The sequence below is a fragment of the Schistocerca gregaria genome, chromosome 5, assembly GCF_023897955.1.
Source record: "Schistocerca gregaria isolate iqSchGreg1 chromosome 5, iqSchGreg1.2, whole genome shotgun sequence".
Lineage (NCBI taxonomy): Eukaryota > Metazoa > Arthropoda > Insecta > Orthoptera > Acrididae > Schistocerca > Schistocerca gregaria.
Window position 1 is genome coordinate 279,842,146 of NC_064924.1, and position 25,834 is coordinate 279,867,979.

Below are 25,834 nucleotides of genomic sequence, written 5' to 3' on the forward strand. Positions count from 1 at the left end.
TTAGTAATTGTTTTCCAAATACACTGTAGAAACTACAGTAAAGCTTTCTCATTACTATAGAGTGTTCAATAAACTTTCTTCTGTGTGCCACAAAAATAGTCCCATGCCACCGTTCTTGCAGCTCTAATATTAATATTTCCTGAGAGACAAGCTCTATTCATAATATATGTTTGTAGAACATGTCTAGTGGACAACCAGATAATTTTGGTGATCACGTGTGCCCCTTGAATGTGATTTCAATGGTCAACTTCTGAGATGTACTCCAACAGTATACCTTCAGCTCACAGGTTATCTTTTTTTGATTCGCAATACAACCTCAACACTTGCTTTGATGAATGGAATGGTCATACCCTCTGATAAAATTGTCAGCTGGAGTTCACAAGTGAAGTATATAAATAAATATCACTTTAAAATTATGAAAACTGAGTGGCTGCATCTTGAGAGTCACAGTATGTCAACACACTAGTGTACAACTAATTAAAAGAAAGGTGGGAATGGTTGAATACACAAAAAACAGTATCAAGTTGTTGTATGCCCATCTGACAGAGTTGAAGTCATAGATGTGTTTGATCTAGCACTGGGTGAGAATATCAATATGACTAGGTTTGGCCATACTGGTGGAAGACAGAGCTGAACAGAGGCCAGGCGCAGTGCTAGATGCCACTGCTGATACCAAATGCACTGAGCAAATCCTCTGCCATCAAGTGACCTACAAAGCCCACAACAATGTATGCCAGAGTAGATCACTCCACTATATGAGGAATATGCCACAGAAGTAAAGCGATGATGATCTCATTATGTACTTGGATTTGTTATTAGATTTCTCTTTTAATGGTTCCTAATCTGCTGTTGACAGGCTTTGATGTGTCTAAGGAATGGCTAGCTCACAACTTGTCCTGCAAAGTCACTCATCACCGTCTCCAGGAAGATACAAACTCTGTACATAACCTTTACATCCTCTGGCTAATTCTTCAGCTTTTGGCAGTTGAAGACTCAAAACTTTCTGTTGATTATGGACTTGAATCAGAGCTCGGCTTTGTCAGAGACTCATTCAGCATTTGTGATGAACAGTATCTGTATGTATCTCGGTGGATACAAAATCAATTATAGCCTTAGATATTAACATATTTAGATCCTGGAAACTATGTACATAAAATGCAGTTACACAGGGTTTATTAACTATAACACACTTCCAGCACAACATAAATCAGTAATGGTACCTCTTCTGTGATGGACATGAATCGATCATAAAGAGCCCTGTGCTGTATCTGAAGTCCTACTACAGATGCTGGTGCCTCCTTACCAGCATCTCGTGGAAATATGGCATGACTCAGAGTTATGGGAACATCATCCTTTCTACCTGCAAGGAAATTGATAAGGTTGCTGAAATTGAGGAATATGATACGTTTCCTTCTGAAATGAAATGTGTATATTCATTACAAATATGGGTCATATGAGATATCTTAGTGTTTTTCGTCTAAAATTCTTAATAGTCTTCGCTCAAATGGCTAATAAATGTTAGCAGTGCAGACAGAAATTCTTAAGCTTTCTGATAGAATTTAAAAGAACTGCTTTAAAATGTGTGTAACTCATTTTGTTTCCATAACATTGATCAATCACCAGTAAAAAGTGAAAAGCATGTTTTTTAGTGCTACTGATTTTGCCATCTATTTTGCCAACTATTCAAATATTGTAACTAATATTTTCTGTATTGTTCGCTACAAAGTCTGTGAGGCTGTATTAAGACTACAAAATATAATGCAAATCATGTAATGTCTTTCTCAATTTTCTGCGTCAAATGATAGTGTACTATATCTTGGTATTTAAGTAGTTTCAATTTATAACATCAAAATTTTGAAGTTGAAAGGTTCAAATCAATTTAAGCATTTCTCATTAAATCCAGGACAGAAATAATCAAACAATAGAAAGTCCAGGATGAAATGTAACAATATTAGAGAAGGAAAGTTGCCGCTCACCACACAGCAGACATGCTGAGTCATAATAGCCACAACAAAAAGATTCACACAATTATAGCTTTCAGCCATTAATGCCTTTGTCAACGACACACACACACACACACACACACACACACACACACACACACACACACACACACAAACGCATACACGCACACACATGCAAACGCAACTTGCTCACACGACTGCAGCTCAGACAACTGAAAACACACTGCGAGCAGCAGCACCAGAGCATGATGGGAGAGATGACTGGGTGGGGGTAGGAGGAGGCTGGTGTGGGGTGGGGGAGGGATAGTATGGTGGGGGTGGCAGACAGAGGGCAGGGGAGAGATGGGGGAGGGGGGAGGGAGTAGCAGAAAGGAGAAAGCCAAAAGAAATAAAAAGACTGGGTGTGGTGGTGAAATGACAGCTGTGTAGTGCTGGAATGGGAACAGGGAGGGAGGTGGATGGGTAAGGACAGTGACTAATCTTCGTTAGTCACTAACAAAGGTTAGTCACCCAGTGTCTGTATGTGTACCTATTGTTGACAAAGGCATTAATGGCTGAAAGCTACAACTGTGTGAATCTTTTTGTTTTGCCTATCATGACTCAGCGTCTCTGCTATATGGTGAGTGGCTACTTTCCTTCTCTAATATTGTTACAGAAACAATCAACAAAGATGAAAAGAAACAACTCATTTAGAGCTGACTGATGTGGCTTTTTGTACAGTTGTATATATGAATGTGTGTATGCAATGGATAAAAACCAGTACCTTGTAAGATGATTATGTCTCCTGTTCATTACAGGAGTTTAGACACCACAATTGAGATCCCATCAGGTTTTCACACCACCTAGCTCTGTTAATACCTGCAAAGTATCCATTTTGACACATCGCTCTGTTTGGAACAAATCTAGATAGTAAGGATGGACTACTCACCAGCATGCAGAGCAAACAGCGTGGTGTGTCAACAGTTGCTACCTTCACCACTAAATTATTGTAGATTAGGTGAAGAAAGACTGACTGCTAAATGACAGCATGACATGAGGTCAATTTGGGCATCTAATCAGCACATAAGCTCGTAGTGTTGAGTCAGATTCTGCAATTTTGGAGAACTCAGTCACAAGTATAGACTGCCAGGAGTTTTTTTCTGCCAAGATTACCTTAGTTCATGTGTCTCACCGTACACCTTGGGTCCAATCAGGCTGGTGTGCCATGAGTATGGTTATAACAAGCCCAGTTGGCACACGCAGGTATCTGGGATACTGACATTGTGGCGCAAGTGAAAGAATACAGGGAGTATTAGAATAGGGAAACAAAGACATGTAACCTTGCAGTATGACCAGCCTCACCTGCACCCACACCTCATGACAGTAAGTCCTCCTGAACAAACACGGTGCTCTTAAAATCCTAATCCTATCTACAAATTTTTATTTAAAAACAGTAAATTGTAGAGCTAAAGAATCTAAAGGTAGGCTAGAGGAGGTGGAAGAGATGTTGCATAAAATCAAATGGTATAGAATAATGTTATTAGAAGTGTGGCAAAAACATTAAGATCACACAGAATAATAATCAGGATGTATGTTTTGCTACAGGGGAACACAATCAGTGGGCAAATTCTGGTGTAATCATTACTGAGAAGAAGAAAATTAAAAACAGCATTATGAATATAGAAGGAATGAAAAACTAGCTTTAAAAAAAATATGCACAACATTCTGGCATCCTTATAAGGAGCTAGAAAATTTCTACAGAGAGTTACAGAAGCTGATGAATGATATCAAACCCCACAACTAGATTATTTATTAAAGTTAAAATAGGATAAAAAATAAACAGCAATTATTCAGCAGAAAATGTAGCTGATGATAACAGGGATGACAAGGGTTTATGCCACTGTAGCCTTAACATGTTGTTCCAGAAAATTAATAAGAAAGGGGCTTGGGAAGAAGCTGACTATATTTTATCAAATAATAAAGAAATTGTTCTGGGTGCAATGGCCCGAAACCACTTTCAAACAGCAAGTAATGAAAGACACAATGAAGAGCATAAATAGACACATTGCAGATAAAAACATATGACAAAAAATTGAAACTGTGGATAATGAGAATTTATTTAATGACAGGGAGGCATAACAGATTAAGCAGGAAGTTCAGTATCTTAAAAAATAAAGGTTATATAGTCAATGATAAAAGGACTAATGATTATAGAGTGGTAGAATGAAGGTGTGTAATGCATAAATAAAGCAAAAGAAGCGGGGAAAGAAATCAATTAGAATAAGGCAAAGCTCTTAGAAAGGTGGGTGTTTCAAATGAAAGGTGATAGATGCATGATAGAATGTCAAATTACAATAAAACATTTCGTCAAATTGGTAGACATCACATTTCACCTGTTAACGTGGCAGATGAGAAAGTAACTACCAGAGGGAAGACATTCAAAAAAATTATTAAATGTTTTTAAAGTTAAAGGGCAAAATAAATGACATTCCAGAAGTTATGTCAGATGTGTATAATGCCCTACAAGCCAACAAAGAATGGGAAAGGGCACTGGGAAATGATGTTACAAAAGAAACTGATAAAGCTGGAGGTAAAATAATACAAATAAAACTTGCAAAATTATTCACACAATGTCTGCTGATGTAAACAATTTCCCAAAACTGCAGCAACTCTATTATTAACTTACTTCACAAGAAAGGAAAGAGGCAAGACCTAAGCAATTTTAGATGTTTCAGCCTACTCTCTGTAATGTACAAGATATTCACCAACATTTTCACTCAATACAAAGGGAAAACAGTTTTTAGTAAGAGAAAGGACAAAATGCTTTGAATGTATACTTAACATAATTATAACCACATGGAAGATGTGAATCATGTGAATATGCTGTCTTTGGGATTCTTAAGTTTTGAGAAAGCTTTAGACTCAATTTCAACTAAATATGAGCAAACAGCCCTTGAGAAACAAGGTATTAATTAAACTAATGTTAGTGTACTGAGTATACAGGCTGATGCTACAGCTCCCATAAAAGTAAATGGGGTAGTGGGCAATTCTGATATGAAAGGACAGAGGAGGAGATTAGTGTTTAACGTCCCGTCGACAACGAGGTCATTAGAGATGGAGCGCAAGCTCGGGTGAGGGAAGGATGGGGAAGGAAATCGGACGTGCCCTTTCAAAGGAATCATCCCGGCATTTGCCTGAAGCGATTTAGGGAAATCAGGGAAAACCTAAATCAGGATGGCCGGAGACGGGATTGAACCGTCGTCCTCCCGAATGCGAGTCCAGTGTACTGACCACTGCGCCATATGAAAGGACAGTCATCAAGCAATGGAAGTATTATGTTTACCTAATGCACTCAATGCTACATATGAACTTTTAAAAATCTAGCTTTTGATATGTTTGTAACGCATACAATTTGTGTATGTTACCACATTTGACATATGGTGGTGAAATATAGACTTTCATTGCAAAAAACATTGAAAATCTCAGTGTTACTCAGTGAGTAATTGAGAGATACATGTTGGAAATTACTGTAAGAACAGGAAAAAGAATTATGGATTTGGAAACAGACTGGAATAAAAACATAATCACGACTGTAATGGAATGAAAAGGATATGGGTTGGATATGCTGCCAGATGCATGGATAGGAGATGTATCGTTTACTGGATTTCTAGTGACAAGAAAAGACTGAGAAAGTTGACTTAATGGAAAATAGGTAGATGACTTTAGAAAATGTACAGCACCTACATATAAGTGCATCAAAGAAGAGAGTAATGCATGGAAAAATCAAACAATGGAAACTCCAGGTTGGAATATCAACAATATTAGGAAGAGAGTAAATTGCTACTAAACCACAAAGATGACCTGATGAGTTGAATACAGGCACAATGAAAAGACTATTACACATTATAGCTTTGGCCAAAGCCTTCTTCAGCAAAGAAAACACACACACACACACACACACACACACACACACACACACACACACACATTCACACAAGTAACCACAACTCATTCACATATGACCGCTAACACTGGCAGTTCTGACAGGAATGTGAAAGTCCTTTGAATAGCAATATGGAAGAGTCGAGAGGGGAGGGGGGAGGGGAAGTTGAGTATGGATTGGGGGTGGAGGCAGGGGGAGAGAAGATCACTGTCTGGCGTGACATGCAGAGACTAAATTGTGGCCTGACAAGGCTGCCAGGTGTCGTGTCAGGAGGTAGGGTGTAGGGAAAAACACAGCGAGTGAAAAACGAGAGAAGCAGGTAAGGGAAATCACAGATGGGCACATTGGCAGATGGGGGCACACAGTGAGAGTGAGGGGATGTGAGAAGGGAGGACGTGATAGGGCAGATGGAGGCAGAAACTGTTGAGTGTGGAGAACATGTTGTAAGGATATATGCAATTCAGAAAAGCTAGTAGTGCAGTGAGGTAGGGGGGCTTAGAAAGACAGCCAGAAAGGTTAGACTGACTAGTTTTTAACACAAAAATCTAGGCACTGTTATCAAAAATTTAGTATCATCATCTTGGAGTAATTGAAAGCTAGGCAGACATGAAACAATGGTCTACTTACCTCCTCCCAAACAATCAACAATATGTATTCTTGAGAAAAAGTGTTTATGGGTGTTTTTCAAAATGTGAAAACAATGTAATTCAACATTCAATGGTCACCAAACCTTTTTGTCAGTATGTCTGTTTTTATATTTTTACATTCTACTGCACTGTTGACACCATTAGGAACAACCTACTTGCCAATACCATCAGTAGTTTAAGTTGGGAGCAAACTAGGCAGAGATATACTTTGGCATGTTGTAGGCCAGCAAATGCAATCTCTGAAGTAGGCAATTTTGGCATCATGCCTTGGATGCTGGAAGGCCTCAGCAGATTATGAAGATTGACATATTGTCTGTACTGAGATGCAACTGTTGGAAAGTTATAGCTCATTATTTACTTCAGTCACAGTTGTGATTTAATATTTCTATGTATTTGTCATTTTTGTTCTGAAGATTGCCAATGATAACTGAAACCTGTGATTGCCTATATTAAATCACAGCTGTGACTGAAATAATTAATCAACTACAATACTCTGCTTTTGGTGACCATGACTGTTACATGTTGCACAGCAATGTGTAGTAATACCTGAACTTTATCATAAGTGAGATTCAATTTTACATTATCATTACCAACAGCTTATCACTATGTATTTGAAAGTTATTGCCACTTGTCCTTAAAAACAAAGGTATATATACTACTTATATTTTCATGTTAGAATAAGCTGACTTGTATACTCTTAGAAGAGCTGAAACATAAGGGATCTGTTTCAAAACTTCTGGAACATTCATAATTTTGCACCAATGGAACAAAAAGCAGCTGTCATCCCTGTACATGCCTGTGTTTATTGTGTAACTGTCAGAAGTTGCACTGCTGTATGTCTGCTAGTTATTGTTCAGTGCTGCATTGAGTACAATGTTGTGTTGCACAGTTTGTGAATTTCAAGATGGCAGAGTTAGAGGAGCAATACGCCTGCATTAAATTTTGCACGAAACTCAAGAAAACCTTTACAGAGACACACCATATGATTCAGGAAGCCTACGGTGATGAGTGCTTAAGCCACATGTGGTTTTACAAATGTTGTTTAAAAATGCCCAGACAGAAGTTAAAGATGACCCTCGTTCAGGATGCCCTTCGACATATACCGAAAAAGCTCATGTCAGGAATGTCAACAAAATTGTGCATGCCAATTGAAGATTGACTGTGTGTGAGATTGCAGAAGAATGTTTCATTTCAGTTGGATCATGCCATGAAATTTTGACACTGTGACTTGGAATGCATCGTGTTGCTGGCAAGTTTGTCCCGCAGCTCCAAAGTCAAGACCAGGAAGACCTTTGTCTCACAATACGTGCAGAGCATTTGGATCACGCAAATGAGGACAAGATGTTCCTTAAGAGAACTGGTGAAGAGACATGGGTCTATGGTTATGATGCTGACACCAAGGTTCAGTCTTCACAATGGGTCGGGAAAGGTTCTCCAAGACCCAAAAAAAGCTTGTCAGGTCAGGTCAAATGTCAGTCATGCTGATAGTTTTTTTTTCTTTGAAGGAAAAGTTCATCATGCATTTGTGCCACAGGGACAAACTGTTAATCAATGGTACTACTGAGATGTGTTGTGATGCCTGCAAGAAAATGTGAGAAGGAAATGGCCTGAAATGTGGTGAGGCAATTCACGGCTCTTGCATCACAATAATGCATCTGTACATTCATCCCTGTTCTTGCATGACTATTGCACAAAAATCAAAATCACTATGCTGCCCTAGCCTCCAGATCTGGACCCTGTGGACTTTTTCTTATTTTCAAAGTTGGAAACCCTGTTGAAAGGACTAAGATTTGCAACGATAAACGAGATAAAAGAAAATTCGCAGACGGTGCTTTGTGCAATCCAGAAAGAGGCATACCAAAGCTGCTTCCAGAAGTGGAAATGGCAATGGGTGCTGTGCATCAGTTGTGGAGAAGAGTATTTTGAAGGAGACCATGCACAATAAGTAGAAGGTAAGTGTAGAAAATTTTTGTGGATAAAGCACTGCAATTTTTTGAACAGACAACAGACTTTATACAATGTTTGTCTCAGGAGATAATCAAAAAAGAGAACATAGTGTTGGCTCTTAAACCTAATAGCCTACTATTTTTGTTGTGAATTTTGGTTTCTGTCAAAATATTCCGATTCACAGTAAATGTTACATTCATCTTGCTTTATGCCTACAAGATTACTAACATCTATGGAACCATCGTAAAACTTCTCAACTTTTTTCCATGCATTTAAAATAGTGATCCAACAACACTTCATTGTTTTGCTACCAACATAGTTTCCTAATTATGGTCAACATGAGATATAAATCTTAAGTATACATTACCTGCATCAAAAGGAGCAGAAATGACAACTGACTCTGGATCATGTTTATGCTCAATGACTGCAGCTTTGTACCATGCCTCCTCCACCGAATGAGGGAAAAGGTCACCAAACTCTCTGAAACGTTTAAAAGAAAGTGTACATTGGAAAATGCATCAGACTTGCACATGAACTTTTATATAATTATAAACATGTGTCATATTCTGAAGATAACAGGAATGTGGGAGCAGAGAAAGCTCATTTAAAGGAAGGCAGGGGTGTCTGCATGTTGCACACAAATAAATGGTCATGTTAGTCCTCAGCCACAGTCTGGTGGTGGTCACTCATAAGATGTGCAGCTGTTGGTGCTTAGGTCCATATGAAAACTGTGCCATGCTTCCAGCAAAGGCAATATACCGAGATGAATGTATAAGAAGGAAAATTCACTTAAGGAAAAATGTAAAAACACAAGGAGACAGAAAGGCAGACCAGTGCATACCTTCAGGAAGAGACATTCCTAGTACTGCTGATATGAGGATTCTTAGTATTGCTGAGATGTTGGGAATATGTGTGGCATAAGGATGGACCATTATATTACGTCAATTGGGTGCGTCACAGAATATCCCTTGGAATGATTTCGTGACAGATGTTCCTAATTTCAGTGAAAGATAGAAGGTACTCTACATGATAACCACAGTTTTCACAAATGTTAGTGATTCATTAAAATAATTCAAATAACTAGGTTTTAATCTCTGCATTCTAACCTTGTACACAAACACAATCACAAGGAATGTATTCTGACACTATCATAATATAGATATCCATATGTGGATTAAACACATTATCTATTATGTGCCCAGCAAAAAAATGGCTGCTGTTGTTATAACTACTATGAAATGCATATTACTCAAAGCTCTGTCATTAGCTATAGTAATCAGTTTGACAATGTTATGCAGGTAATGTACATATATAAAATAAGCCAATAAATTATTTTTAGTGTAGGCTCCAAAATTAAAAATGTGTGTGTCTCGTTATTTAGTATCTTACTGTAAAAGAAGAGTGAAAAAGAAAAAAAAGAAAAAATACTCACGAGATTTCATCCTTGCCTTCTTCTGTATCCATTATATACTGCCATCTTGTTAGTCCACTTTGTGTTGCCATAAATTTAAGGCTAGTGTTGTAAAGTTTTATTAAATACCTGCATAAAGTAAGTATTTATTGTACTCTTTTCAAATTTTCAAAACTGTTTTTGGGGTTTTCGATTACATATATTAATGCTTCCAAATAAACAAATGTAAAATATTTCATATCAAGAAACACAATCAAAATTTGAAAATATAATATGGATAGATAAAAAAATTCTACTCACAAAGCAAAGTGGCAGCAGGAGAAAACACATAAATGTTGTGGAAACTGCTGTATTCCATGACAACACAACCACCAACAGGACAGTAGTGTACAATGGGTTGCTGCAGCTCCAGTACACTAACAAAACTTCCTTTGCAGCTAAGATCAAACCAATACACAGCAACACCCAAATATTCTGGGTTGTTGACAACTGAAATGTCCAGCAGCTGTCACAGTATCATGTGGTGCCAGCCTCACTACCAGAGGCATAAGCATCAGCACAAACAGTGCCACCCCTGCAGCACTATCTCACTTCCAAAAACCATGTGCCTCCCCCAGATGAGTATTTAGGTCACTGTCCAACCATTCTGCTGTCAGTTTGCACTTCAGCTTTATGCTGACAATGCCTAATGGATCCTCAATCAAGTGTTCTTTCACCAAGCGCACTCAACAGTCTGGGCTCTACACTGGCTGTACCTAGGGGTCCATTAATCTGAATCTATTCACCAGGCACAACCTATGCTCCAAGTTCTACACCGACAGTACCCAGCAGTCCATCATCTACTTACCTCTGGGTGCATCCTCATGGGACATTATTACCATGAACTTTGTCCACATATGAACTTTCCAGTGTAACATCAATGGTTGTCCATTAGAACTTTCCAGCGCAAAATCATTGATTATCTGCCAGGATGTTCCAGTGCTTCAGTGATTAACTGTCACACTGGGCTGAGTACTCATTTTACTAAGGTTTGAAGCTCTGCTTGATGTTCTGAGTAGTGCAGAGCTGCATTCCAAAAAACTGTTATTGCATTTGTTGATTATAATCAGTGAAGTTCTATTGTTACTGGCAATCTGGGACCATCAATCATAACGTTTTATTTTTCTTCTTCTTCTTCTTCTTCTTCTTCTTCTTCTTCTCAGCCATGAACACTACTATGGCAACAAAATCAATGTTTGCTCCTTCCTTGTCCTGCACTACAATGGCAACCAGGATCAATGTTTTCTCCCTCCTTGTCCACCACTACAATCGTGATAAGAATCAGTGTCTGCACCATCCTTGTTCATACTACAATGGCAACAAGGATCATTCAAAGTTAGTGAAGTTTAGTTGCAGTCTGCAGCACCAAGGATCTTAGATTCAGTGTTCTCTTCCCCACTCCAACAGCAAATGGGATACTTAGATTAAGGATTATTTTGTAATACTAACTAGCATCAAAACAGACATTACTCTGCTTTGTGCATGCCTGCAGTAGCCTTCCATACCTGTGCAATAATTCAAACTGTTGCTGATTTTTTTTTCACTGCATGTGTGCACTCTCGACACCCACTGTCACTTTCCTCCTTACTTTTTATGGTACTCATACCTGTCGCATTCTTCAGTTCCTTAACCGAGGTGCAAGCCTTGTTACCCCATACTATGTACACTTATGGGACCAACTCAATGCCTATTATGCCTGTTTGATGCTTCAACACACACTAAACATTCTCAGGCATCTTCCTTGAACTCCATCTATCCTCCTCCTCATACAGACAGTGCTCATCCACACATTACACATTTTACAGAATCCTCCACACCACTCCTCTACACACACTCTCATGCTACTTCCCTAACCTTTTTGCTCCTCCAGTGGCACCTTTTCGCAGCACCAGCCCTTTCCAGAGCAGTCTTATCAGACCCATCTGCACTTACAAACATGCTAGCTTGTTTACATCTGACCTTCCAGCAGCTACCAAGGTACCGTGTGGCACCAGCCTTGCTGCCAGAGGCATAGCACTGCCATTATGGTGCTACCTCACATCCATGAAACTCTGGGTCATGGGAGATGTACTAGACAGGATGGGAAGGAAAGACTTGATTGTTGGTGTCTGCACTGGATACGATTTGATAACCTGAGAACTTAAAGGTGGAAGACAGGGTAACAAGTAACACAAATATTACTGAAATAACATCATGAAAGAGTTAATAAGAGCAGAAAGCTAAATTTTGCAGACAGGTGATGGGTCAGAGAAATATAGACAGATTATAAAATAAAATATATAGAAAAATAAAAGTACGTGAGGGAAAAGAATAGTTACTGAAAAGAAATGATGGGAGCACAGAAATTAATGTAACTCTAGGACAGGTGGGTGGTGAGAACTAAGTACAGGTTGTAATGTCTGTTACATCTGCGGTGTTCTGAGAAATTGGTGTCAGAAGGAAGAATCCAGGTGGCATATGTGGTGAAACAGGCACCGAGGTTAAAACTATCATGTTCTGGAGCGTGCTTTGCAAAAGAATATTGTATGTTATTAGTATGCATCCTCTTTCTATGGTCATTCATCCTAACTAATGACTTGGTGGTGGTCATATCAATGTAGAAAGCTGAAAAGTGTCTTTATAATTGCTTATACATGACATTTGTGATTTCATAGGTTGCTCTTGCTTTTGCAGTAAAGTTTTTCCAGTTACAGGGCTGGTGTAGGGGGGTGCATTGACCAAGTCCTATGGTAGCAACAGTCTTATCAGGATATTGTGAAGATTTGGGAGGGTAGGTGAGGCAACAAAAAGCTATTTTGCCATTTTACCCACTTTATCTACCATAACATTTCGACTTCAACATTCCCAGGTTTTCAAATCACATCAGATTCAGGCACTGACAATCAGTCTTTCCTTCTCAACCTGTACAGTAAGTCTCTCCTGATCCATGTTTCTGGGCAACTTTTCCATAATTCTTCCCATTTCTTAATCCTCACCAATCTGATTTTCTTCATCCCTCTTCCTTCCCCTTCAACTCTTCTGCCAGGAGCAGGAGTCACTGGCTCTGAAACCTCATGTGCTTCCCTCTCCTTTGTCTTTTCTTCTGCAGCCACTTGCTGAACAGCTTTTATTATATATATATACACATTTTTTTCAATTAATATTATAATTGTTTCTTCCAGGGAAGTGTTAACCGATTCATTGAAATGTGATACTTACTCTTCAGTGTTCTCAAACGACCAACTGTCACCAAAGAATTCATGGGTCAGTCTTCCATCAAACACTAACATTTGCATCAGTTCTTTCTCACCTGAAATTAAAATGATTGCAAAATGAGATGTATCTCTATGCAGTATTTATATTGTCAGGAGCAATCAATGAATATTTCCTTCTAAACTACAACATAGATACAGTATTTGTCATGGGAAGTTGCTTTGCAGAGTAAGCATGAGATCAAATAATTAAGTTTACTTTCATTATATTTATTAATAATAAATTCATTTGTTCATAATTAAAATAGGCTGAAAAGTATCAATACAGGATGAATGCAAAACCATCTCTTGCATTTTTATGTCTGCAGCTGTCACTATAATAAGTATGGCATGAGATATATTTTATTGTTAAATCCTGTTTAGTTACTAAATTGAGCACGAAAAGCCAGTGACTGGCAGAGAATGTTGAAAGAAATCAACAAGGTCACAATTTTCAGCATTGTCCCCAGAACTGATTGTGGCCCCTGGTTGTGAGCCAAGTGGAAGGACTGAACCAGAGACTTCAAAGGTTCTGAGACAAGCTGGGGTATGGCTTCTTGTACTTTCACCTCAGGGTTGAGAAGTGTAGGGTCTCACTAAATCAGTGGGTTCTGCACTACTCATCAGATGCTGCTACCAAGTAGCTGTCTGTATGAGAGGTGGCACACAATGGCTTTTTAGATTTGGCAACTGGTCAAGAGGGAGTGGGCTGCATGCCTCAGTGATAGAGAGAGTCAAATCATAGGTACAACCACACAACCACATTGAGAAGCTAGTTTGTGGAGATACCAGACCAACCCATGGTTCCTGAAGATGGGCAGCAGCCTTTTAAGTACTTGCAGAGGCAACAGTCAGGATGAATGACTGGTACAGCCTTTTAACAATAGCCAATACAGCCTTGCTGTGCTGGCACTGAGAAGAGCTGAAAACAAGGGGAAACTTCGGCCATTATTCTTTCACATGAGGGCAAACAACTGGATTGTATGGCTCAATGATGATGGCTTTCACTTGGGTAAAATATTCCCGAGGTAAAATTGCCTCCATTCGGATATCCAGACATAGACTACTCAGGAGGATGTCAACATCAGAAAAAACAAAATTGGTATCCTACAGGTCAGAGTGTGAAATGTCAAATTCTTTAATCAGGCAAAGGTTGGTTAGAGAATTTTGAAAGGCTGAAGTTAGTTACAGTTCCAATCAGTGAAGAGTTGTGGCAGGAAAGACAGGTCACATCAGTTCAAGGTTATGAACAAAAAATCAAATACTGTAATGCAGAATTAGACTTAATAATGAATAAGAAAATAGAAATGCAAGTAAGCTATTATGAATAACATAATTAATGCATTATCATAGTCAACATAAAGCCAACACTTACTGCAGTAGTACAAGTTTCTACACCAATTAGCTCCACAAAAGATGGAGAAATTGAAAGAATGTGTGGTGATACACAGAGGAAATCATTCAGATAGTTGAGTCAAAAAATTTAATTGCAGTGGGTGACTAGATTTTGGTAGCAAGGAAAGAAAGGTAAGGAAAAGTAATAGGAGAATAAGAGTTGAGAAAAAAACAATAAACAGGAAGCCATCTGACAAAATTTTACAGAAAGCGTATTTAATCACAATCTAAACTTGGTTTTCAGAATCACAAACAAAGGCTGTATATGTGGTTTTTTTGTGTGGGGTTTTAGGGCACAAAGCATCTAAGGTCATAAGTGCCCAGTAAAGAACCAGAGAATGCTGGGACCGCGAGGGGAAAAAACCGTTGCGAGGTTCAATACAAAAATGAAGAAAAAACAAATCTAAAGCATCAAGATGTTATGGAAGAGTACCTAAAAGATATCGACAAGAAACTTGAGTCCCCAGGTAGAAATAAAATCTCTTTTGCCACATTACTACGTTTTGAAAAACTTAAAATGCGAGCCACAGTTTGCACGTCATCTGCTAAAATGTCCGGCAAAGTGGGCGACAGTCTGACCCAAAGACGTAAGTGGCTAAAATAGGGGCAGAGGATCAGGAAATGTCTGGCCATTAATGGCTGGCTACAAAAAGGACAGCTGGGCGCAGGGTAGCCACTCAACAAGTGGTGGTGACTAAAGCGGCAATGCCCTATTCACAACCAAGCTAAAATTACTTCCTCACGGTGAGATGACAGGTAGGAAGTCAACCAGGCTGTTGAGAAAGGTTTCACTTCTCTGTGTTTGTTCCCATGAATGGAGCAGCAATGGTCATGCCAAAATGATGTGATACGTTGATAGAGAAAAGTACAAATACCTTGCGAGGGAACAGAGTAAGAGGCGGGCCGACCGAGATGGGCGGCGGCCTTGGCTGCAGCATCAGCAGTGTCATTCCCAGGCACACCAAAATCGCCAGGAACCCACATGAACATCACTTGGGCTCCCCCATCCAGGAACAAATGGCAAATGGAGGCAGTCCTAGATCCGTCAAACGATGGGGTGAACTGGATCGGGATCATCTAGACTCTGAAGGGCACTGAGGGAGTCAGTTTTTCTGTTGGTATGTGTGTAGAGCGCAGACTTGCGCAGAAGTGAAGATGGATGATGCATGGTTCACACATGATACAGTTTTGAAACCAATTCTATTGTCTCTATTACCGGCAAGTCTGACTTATGCTGACTTATGTTTACTGGCAACACTCTTTGTTCAACAGGGTTTTGCTAAAGCTTGTCTAAGAGTGAAACTAGATCATTTATAAATTTTGTATGGAACCATGGAACCTGGTAGTACTATTGATACCTATGTTATTCATCTTTGCTGTGATACAGCAACTGAAAGCATGAAGTGGCATATTACATTTAAAATTCTTAGAAACACTTAAGATGTAGAGTCTACATTTTATTTCAAACCTTAACATTTATTTTATGCCATTTAAATATATGTTATTCTATGAATAGGGCTGCCTCTTATGTCATTTCTAAAGAATGTAAGAAGTATATTTGAAACTTACAGTAATATTCATCTTCTGTAATTTCTGGTCTGTCACAGTTCACAGCTGTAAATAAAAAAAAAACATTATAGAACAGAAATGCTGATCTTGACAATGCAGTTTTTCTTTATTACTATTTTCACTTAGTAATGGAGAACTCTATACATGAACATGTGCTTAAAAATTATATACACACTTGTTTCCACAAAACAAGGAAAAGTGCAGCAACAACAAAAACTCAAGAAATTGTGTGCTGATTTGCATATTGCAAGCCATTAATTCACTGTTTGAGGCAAAGATTCTCACTCAAAACAGAAAATCTTTGAAATGAAGAAACAGGATGTGTCAGTTTGGTACAATAATCATTATTGCATGCTTGTTCAGTGGCAAATGACTCTAGGTAGCTCATTAAGATTCTTATACAGGCAAAAATTTCACCACCAGAATTTGTCTGACAGGTGTTGGAGAGGAAGTGACATACAGTTCCTGATTACCACACTTCATCCTGGAGTACATCACAAAGCTCTCCACAATATTTCATGGAATAAGGACTAGTGGCACAGTTGTTTGTGCATCTGCAGTGACAAAAAATTCCTTGCCCAGTATGCCGAATGTCTTACTAAGGCCTTCACAAACAAAAAACATCCTCCAAACATAAACCTAGTCCAGGAACATATCTCACCTGGTATATCCAATTATGACCTGAAATCTTCAAGCATTCTCACTGACTGGCTCCAAAGTAACATCTCTTTCATTACTCAGTATCATATCCTCCACCAGAATGACTACTATCACTGCACCCTTAAATGAACAACTTTCCTGCGATCCTTCAACCACTACCAAGTGGTATTCCACTGCCCATCAAATCTATGAAATATCCTGAACCATACTTGAGCCATGCCTACTCTCAAAGCATTTTCATGTGGGCCATATTCCTGTGTAATATCCATGTGCAAGATTTGTCCTACATACCACCCAGCACAAATTATTTCAATCCTGATCCAAGCATATTCTGTCTTGCTGATGAGAGTACCACAGAAAAAGCAGTCCTGACATATACCAATTATTCTGTAACTTTTGCACAGCCTTTTGCATGGGTATGGCCACCAATTACCTGTCACCTGAATGAATGGCGAAACTGTGGCTAAGAGCAAAGTTGACCTCCCAATGACAGAATATGCTGTCAAGGACATGTTTGACTCTACATGTAAAATGTGGATCTCCCCCACTAATCTCCCAATGTCTGATTCTCGGAATTATATAAATATGATTTGTCCTTTGATCAGCTGGGACAGCTGGTAAATTAAATTAATACAAGTGCAGGCAATACATGCTTACTGTATAGAATGTGATACATTGTGATTTTGATTATGATTCTGTTTCTGTATATTTATAATTATGTTTCATCATCTTTAATACCATCTGAAATAAGTCTATGACATTGAGAAGACAAAAGTTTAATATCTCATTTCTTATGAACATGAAATTCTGCACAAACTGAAACTTCATTCAAAAATATATCTCATCAGACATTTCAATAGTTTCAAATCCAGGGAGGCAAAAATTCATTCAAAATACGTAAACTTTTTAAACACAAGTTTTAGGAAAACCGTTACATACATCACAGTCAATCATTTAAAATGTTAATAGTTGAAATATTCAAAAGCTTACACACAATTTAAAAAAAAATATATAAATGAACAGTACACCTGTGTGTATGTGAGTGTGTGTGTGTGTGTGTGTGTGTGTGTGTGTGTGTGTGTGTGTGTGTGTGTGTATGTGCGTGCGTGCGTGCGTGTGTGTGTGTGTGTGTGTGTGTGTGTGTATACCTGTCCTTTTTTCCCCCTAAGGTAAGTCATTCTGCTCCCGGGATTGGAATGACTCCTTACCCTCTCCCTTAAAACCCACATCCTTTAGTCTTTCCCTCTCCTTCCCTCTTTCCTGAAGAAGCAACTGCTGGTTGCAAAAGCTTGAGTTTTGTGTATATGTTTGTGTGTGTATTGACCTGCCAGCACTTCTGTTTGGTACCTAAGTCGCATCATCTTTGTTTTTTTTAATTCACATTTTTCGTAAATGAAAGCAAAAATCTGTGTCAGATGAGTCATTTACACAGTGTATGTTGTCGTGCTTAAAACTTTGTGGTCAGTCAAGTTGTTGTTGTTGTTGTTGTTGTTGTTGTGTTTGGAGTTTTCAGGCAGTCATCAGTGAGGCTATCAGCACACTTACAAATACTACAAGAAACAAAATTGGATGAAAGTGCTAAAAATATTTTCACATAGTGAGGATAAACCTACAAAATGACACATACTCACTACCACATCACTTGTGTTACCCCACACAGTCACTATCTCGCATGCCTTGAGACAATGGAGAAAGAGTGAAAGGTGCTACACCTGAGATAAAAACATAAGTAAAGTGACAGAGAAGCTAAAATAATGCCACAGGGAAATGTGACTGGTTGGCCACCTACAAAAAACATGGGTGAACCAGTCAACCTGTTAACACATTAAGAACATGTGCATAAAATTTTAGGAAACATGTTGGACATATCATAAATCTTAAAACTCTCACCACATTCATTTGAACAACACTTAAAATAGTGAAAAGACCTGTCAGAAAATTTGCTGCTGCCCTCTGGTCTGAAAATAAAACACAGTAATAAAATTTGGTGCACAGTGATCTGTACATCCCAAGCAGCACATATTGGAGGGTCCTTTCACCAGAGCAAGAAGCCGTGTGTCATAGGTCTGTAACCTTTATGAAGACAAGTAAGGAGGACCTCATCCCACCTGGGTGATTGGAAGGAGCTACGTCATGGCCATGCTCTTAACTTTATTAGCTTATTGTCTGGCACTTCCAGCTAATCTTCCTCCCATCGGTGCAAGACCCTGTACCTCAACAATGAGGCAACAGCAAGGAGGGGAATGGCATACTGAACTAATTGAGGATCACAACATACCTCCTTGACTACTACATCTGCCCTTTCATTCTCCACAATACCCATGTGCCCTGGCACCCAAAAGAAAGACATCACCTTCCCCAGCCTTTATAGTCAGAGGAGGGCGTCCTGTATATCCTGGACTCACTCACTCTTTCACTCCCTAGTAACCAGGATAGCAGTTGGATAAAACCCTGTGGGTCTCTGCAGTAACCAGGGTGGCAGTTGGATAAAACCCTGGATTTAAGCCTGTACATGCTCCACACCAAGCGACTCCAGTGCACGCAGCGCAGATCCCAAGTGGCCTCATTCCCTGCGGATGATTAGTAGTGGTGCATTCCATAGCTGTATAAGTGACAGTATGGTATGCTGGGTAAGTGGTAATAGTGAGGAACTTACTTGCCTGATGGTCCACTCTCTAGGACCTGAGGCTAAGACACTTCAAGATGTTCAGTACCTTCTGGGAAATGGTCTTCAGGTCCTTGAGATGGAGTAACCAAGACAGTCTGGAGTCAAAACTGAGGTCCACAGACCTCACAGAGCTTTAAAAAGAGAGTATGGGTCCCACATACTCATTTCAGGTTAATTAAAAATACAACAAGAAAGATTAAAATGAACACATACATTCTTCTCTGCACCAAATGTAAAACCAGTCTTTGCAGCCCACTCCCCCAACCTCTTCTCTGTAATTTGCAACTAACAAGCCCCTATTGCAGCATTAGACGATTAAACTGTCCACAAATAACAAGCACTGTACAGGACTCCTTAACATAGACATAATACTGTTTATGGCTATGGCAAACAGTGTAACATTCGAAGCACTGTCCTGAGGAACACCATTCTATCACTCAAAACAATCTGACAGTACACCGACAACTTGTGACCTAACTGCTCTCCTTGATGGTGCATTGGCCCTCGGCCTTGCCATTCAAAAAGCTGGGATGTTTTCTGCCATTGGATGGCATTTTAACTGTCACACAAGCCTAAGCCAGATTAATGGACAGCCTCATCAGTCAACCAAGGGACAGGTTGTCTCTGAAGACAGAAGACTTCAGGATGGAAAGGTCAGCAGCATGTTGAATCACTTGTGTGATGTCATTCACCCACTTCTGGATGCTGTCCCAGCATTTCACACAAGACCTCTTGAGAAATGGTTGATGACACCTACCTGTGGCCGACTCATTGTGCTTGGAGGTGGATGAGAAAATTTTGAGGATTCCATCACTTTCCCATGAGCAGCTATAGAAATAATGGTGCACCCAGACAGAGTCCCACTTGACTGGTTAAGCGTTATACAAATGAGATGTGTAAGATTCCCCAGTCATTGCCCACAAACGACTGTTGCCCCCGAAACAACCATGCATCTCATCAGCATACAGCACATCTTGATATTGAGGGGTATTTTACAGAGATTTTTACCACTCTGATCTGGGTGGACAGGGCAAGATCCCCATTACCTGTTGCACACAACATTACATTGCTATGCCACACAGTGGTTGCTGAAGCTTGTCCAGAGCCTATGTTGGCCAAAGACTGGTGGTGCTTACCAGTCCGCAGCTCAGGTACCCCAGTGTCACCAAGATTGTACCCAGCAAATGAACGCTGGGTCCCTGAGGACATCTGTGTTCACTCCACAATGTAAATCAAAATAAATTACAACTGTAATAACATAATACTTATTGGTAACTGTTATTTATTTAAATAAAGGCCACTGTTAGTCCCAAGTTTGTTGCTGTTGGTGGGAGTCACAGAGAGTTGAGCTTGTTTTCAGTGAGTAATGTGGCAGATTTAAACAAATCATGAACAGATTATGTAATATGTGGAAACTGTTTTCTTAAATGATAAGTGAAAACATATTCACGTAACATGAAAAATGGAGTTTTTTTCAGTAGTTTGAGTTACAACCTGGCCCCCTTATCTACCTTACATAATAAGCAAACTTACCAGATGTTTTCAGGAAACATTCCTTGTCTAGCTTATGGAGCATTGTGGAGCAAGTTCTACAAATGTGGTATTGATTTGCAACTAAGTAAATACACCAGTTGCAGTTTTATTATTATTATTATTATTATTATTATTATTATTATTATTATTATTATTATTATTATTTTAAATGTCATGAATGGTTTTGGCCCCCAAGGCCATTTTACAGTGACCTCAGGAAGATATATTGGACCTTACAATACTTTCTTCTATCCCCTACACCCCTAGTCTCAATCTCTATTCAGCCTCATGCTCCAGACCAACCCCTGTTACCATGTCTTCCAGTTCACTCCACTAATGTAGAATCACACTTTTCTGTCTACAGTTGCCCTCTTTCTCTGTTCTATAGCCCCCCATCAAATTCACTCCATCACTTCACTTCACTGTGAGACACAAGCAACTCTCTCAGTTTGGGCCAATGTGGGTTGACTGGTGCCACATTTCTATTCCATTCTCTTGTTAGCTCTTCCTCCAAGCTATCAGTCTTCCTTCCCTCCAAATATCCTTTCCCCTCCTTCCTCTGTGCTCTACTTAACCCCCAAATCTAACAAAATTGCTTTAGTGTCTGTTTAGCTATGACAAAGGAATTCTTTGAAAGATCAGAAATGTTTTGAATCTCATTTTTATGTCTGTTGACTGCTCAATCCCTCAACTATAGACTGAGTTGTTACATTTAATCCACCCATTAGTTGTACTGGACACAAGACTTCTCCCTTACATTAACATGTGCATACGTTAAAAGGATGCTAAGCTACAAAAAGTTGAAGTTAGAGATTACGAAACATATTGTGTTGTCCAAGATAAACTACAAGTTCTAAGCAGATACAGACTTATTTAAGAACTCACAAAACAACTATCTCTTGAACAAAATTATAATTATATATTAATAACTTCAGCTGCTGACAGGTGTTGATATATATCAATGGGAACAGGTAAAAATGTGTGCCCCGACCGGGACTCAAACCCGGGATCTCCTGCTTACATGGCAAATGCTCTATCCATCTGAGCCACCGAGGGCACAGAGGATAGTACGACTGCAGAGACTATTTCACACATGCCTTCCATGAGACCCACAGTCTCATCTTGTATGTCTACTAGTGGAAGACGTTCTTAGGAAGTCCCATAAGAGTTTGGGTAATATGTGGGCATCCACACAGAAGGAGGAGGTCATGGCAAAAGTCTGAAAGAACAGACACCATATCCATATAAGTATATAGTTCTGGCAATACCGGCCATGATCTTCTTCTGTGCAGATGCACACATATTACCCAAACTCTTATGGGACTTGGAAGAATGTCTTTCATGAGTAATGAGTGTGTGACACTACAAATGTAGTGTGTGGACGTATAAGGTGAGAATGTGAGAATGTGAGTCTCGCAGGAGGCGTGCGCGATATAGTCCTTGCAGTTGCACTATCCTCTGTGCCCTTGGTGGCTCAGATGGATAGAGCATCTGCCAAGTAAGCAGGAGATCCCAGGTTCGAATCCTGGCCGGGGCACACATTTTACCTGACTGCGTTGATATATATCAAACCTGTCAGCAGCTGAAGGTATTAATATATAATTCTAATTTCATTCTTGACGGCTGCAGGTCATCAATTGTGTCTGTTCTTTTGGATATGTCTGAAAGAACAGACACCATATTCATATTCATATAAGTATACTATCTCTTGAAGTTTTCTCTAATTTATCAAAACTTATTATATTGGTACAAATGTTGTTTCATGTGTAACTAACATAAACATAAGCAACTACGCAAGGATTAGGTCTCAGGTCTGTTCTGATTGGCCAACTGCTATCTAGGAGGCAGTATGAACAGCAATATATGATCGTGGGACATGTGATAACCATGCCACCGATCCCTCCAACCGTTATTTCCAGTAGATGAATTCTGATGATGCCACTGCTTCTTTATTCAAGCAGCTACCCATATGGCCTCACGAGGCTGAGTAGACCCCATTCTAGGCCTTCCCACCTCAGAAAAAAAGGGGTGATATTCCAGGAATCATGTCTAGGTCTTTCCACACAGAAGGCAGTGACACTAACCATTTGGCTGTGGAGCAGTCTTTAAATGAAACTTAGCCTATAAATAGGCCTATACAAAAGTTACTGTATGAGGAGTAAACGCAAGAGAGATAACAAAAAAGAATCTATAACATTAAAAATAGAGAAGAACAAAAACTTAAAGGAGTTAACAAGAAACTAATATCAAGAAAATAGATATGGATTTGAACCCTCAAGTTGCTAAAAACATTTTTTTTCCACACCTCTATCACAGACCTCATGAACAGAAATAAAAAGAAAAAAGGTTTATTCTAAACTCTGGGCAAACAAAAAATTCAGAATCATAGGTCATAAGAAACAATGGCACACAGAATGTGCAATAAATATTCCTGTGTGACACAAGGTCAGACAGTCAGGAATCAACAGAGGTATCAAGAACCACAGAAGACGGTAAAAAGGATGGTTGGAAATACTGTCTCATGACAGGGAAGTCATTAGTAGCAGAGTAACAGCTCACATGAATGAGGATAGTGAGGCAGTGAAGATAGATAGAGAAAAGCACAGGTGGAGATCTGAACTTCATTCTTTTGAGTATCAGACATTAAAGAGAAGATAAAAGTCCAATGAAATAACAGTTGAACAGAAGATGTAACTAAATAATGATAAAAAAATAAAGATGATAAAGTAAATGAGAGAAGATGTAAATTGGATTGAACAAGGAGAGATACCATCAACTAAGGCAGTGACAGAAGACAATGGCAACTGATTGCATGGTTCATGTTCTCCAATTTATCAGCTGCATTCCCTGATATGACAGATTTTATCCTTTTTATCCAGCATAATTCCTATTTAATCACTGCCTCTTCCTCTTTTCTGTCCCTTTCACTTTCTCCCTCTTTCTGTTTAGCTTTGCTTAGTTCTAAACCCAGTGCTGAATGAATATTTTATTTTATGATGCTGTTCACTCTGTTGCCCCATGTACTTTAATGTGAGCCACTGTTTCACTTGTTTTAACAAAGTTTGAATACATTTTTATATTCCATTTCCTGACACAATTACATCACATTTCAATTCACTTCTTTTATACAGTGTGATTTTGGTGATTTTCACAGCAGAATACAAATGCAAATTGTTTAATACACACGTGTAGTTGAGCGTGTGGAGTAATCCTCTTCTTGACCTATGGGATCACCAGCAAACATTTCCTTCCACTGAAAGTTCGTACTGCTCATACTCTCCAAGAAGTGGTACACTTCTCTTTCTGGTGAAGTAAAGTTGTGGAGAGAGCCATGGAAGTATCTGCAATACAACCTGAAGAAATCAGAAAAACCTGAATTATCACATCAGTGAGGCATCTGTACAATGACAGCATCTAAAGCAAATAAATGGCGTATGCGTACTGACCAGTTTGGATGCACTTTCCAGTTATTTCCTTGGAAGTAATTGGTAACTGGCTTTCCTTTCCGAGCATGATCTTTTATTATGTCATTCACTCTTAAATAAAATTTGCCATAACCTTCAGGCAAAGAAATCCCAAGACTAAATGGAGTGCCTTCCAACCCGGAGAAATAGTAGTTCCGTTCTTCGCTCATCACACGTCGCTAAAAGTAAACATTAGTCACTCTATAATAAAATATTTGTTTACTTCACTGATAAACATAAATTAATTATTACTTTCTGTGTCAGTCACTTTTTTTAATAGCAAGTGAGGCTGACAAGATTAGTAAAACACATCTAGACAGGTTACTGCAAACACATGCTGATATAAATAGTTGACATCTAATTGTAAATAGTGCATAAATACAGTATATATAGACTAATGATGTTCTCGCTAAGTTTTATATTTGATTTATAGGGCAATATGATACCATCTCTGTCCTGGCAGTCTAGAGCTTAAGGTAGATGTTTGCCACCAGGATAACTACTCAAATTTGGAAAAAAAAAAGAAAATCGCTGAGAATTCCAGGTGTTGAGGAGGAAGATACTGTCATGAAACTCCTGATTGGTGAGAGGCGAGGGGGTGGAGGGGTTGCAGCATACCACAATAATCACTTTTCTTTCTTCTCACCTGAGCTTTATACCAGCCATAAGCAGCAGTTTAACAAAAGTTTTTAACCACTGATAATTTATATGGTATAATATTCGTATAATTAACACACTTGGAAATATTGAGTGTTTTTCAATTTGGGATTCATAAAACTCAATAAAATTCAATTTCAGTGCTCAGGTAAAAATGTAGAATTCCCTGACAGTTTATGAAATTCATGACATTCTCTTAGATTTCCCTGATTTTGCTGTGTAAAATGTAACTGCCTCAAAATTCCAGGTTTTCTAGAAGAATCACCATCCTAGTCACACAACAGAACTAAATTCAATTGCTGTGTGGTGCCATTAAGTTTCTGACCATCCTAACTTGATTTTTCCCAAACAATTCAATGCAAATGCCTGCACGCTTTTTACTAACACAGGGACATGACTGATACCTGTAACTTTGTTTCTCCATTAATACTTCATTGTGGCCTGCAGTTATTGGAGTTGTCCCTTATTATCATGTTGTTGAAGTTGGCAACCCTTTCCTTAGGGAGAAGAGAGTAACAGGTTGGAAAGAATCAACAGGTCATTCAGACCCAAGGTTGAGAGAAACTCACCCACTGTGAGGAAGAGGGGAGACAAAAATTAAAGGAAGGCATCAGAGACAGCAGCTGGTCATGACAGTAAACCAGTCAGTGCTGCAGGAGCCTCAGTAGAGAACTAACTGGATAGAATTAGAAGTAAAGCCGGATTAAGAGGAAAAACATTTCTTCTTT

At 39.0% G+C, this 25,834-nt stretch overlaps 1 protein-coding gene and 1 non-coding gene across 5 annotated transcripts in view; one reads left to right on the plus strand and one right to left on the minus strand.

The window, feature by feature from the left end:
• The window catches only part of LOC126273152 (voltage-dependent calcium channel subunit alpha-2/delta-3-like), a 332,649-nt gene that overhangs the window by 52,606 nt on the left and 254,209 nt on the right, over window positions 1-25,834 (minus strand). For all 4 annotated transcript variants that reach the window (XM_049976609.1, XM_049976607.1, XM_049976608.1 and 1 more), the window contains 7 exons: window positions 24,432-24,628; window positions 24,172-24,338; window positions 16,125-16,169; window positions 13,129-13,219; window positions 9,913-10,020; window positions 8,848-8,960; window positions 1,221-1,360 (listed from right to left, as the gene is read on the minus strand). In XM_049976609.1, coding sequence (XP_049832566.1) covers window positions 1,221-1,360; window positions 8,848-8,960; window positions 9,913-10,020; window positions 13,129-13,219; window positions 16,125-16,169; window positions 24,172-24,338; window positions 24,432-24,628 — 861 coding nt within the window. The remainder of the gene's footprint in view (window positions 1-1,220; window positions 1,361-8,847; window positions 8,961-9,912; window positions 10,021-13,128; window positions 13,220-16,124; window positions 16,170-24,171; window positions 24,339-24,431; window positions 24,629-25,834) is intronic.
• Trnat-agu (transfer RNA threonine (anticodon AGU)) lies at window positions 22,448-22,522 on the plus strand. Its single transcript has one exon. It is a non-coding gene; the product is annotated as a tRNA-Thr (tRNA).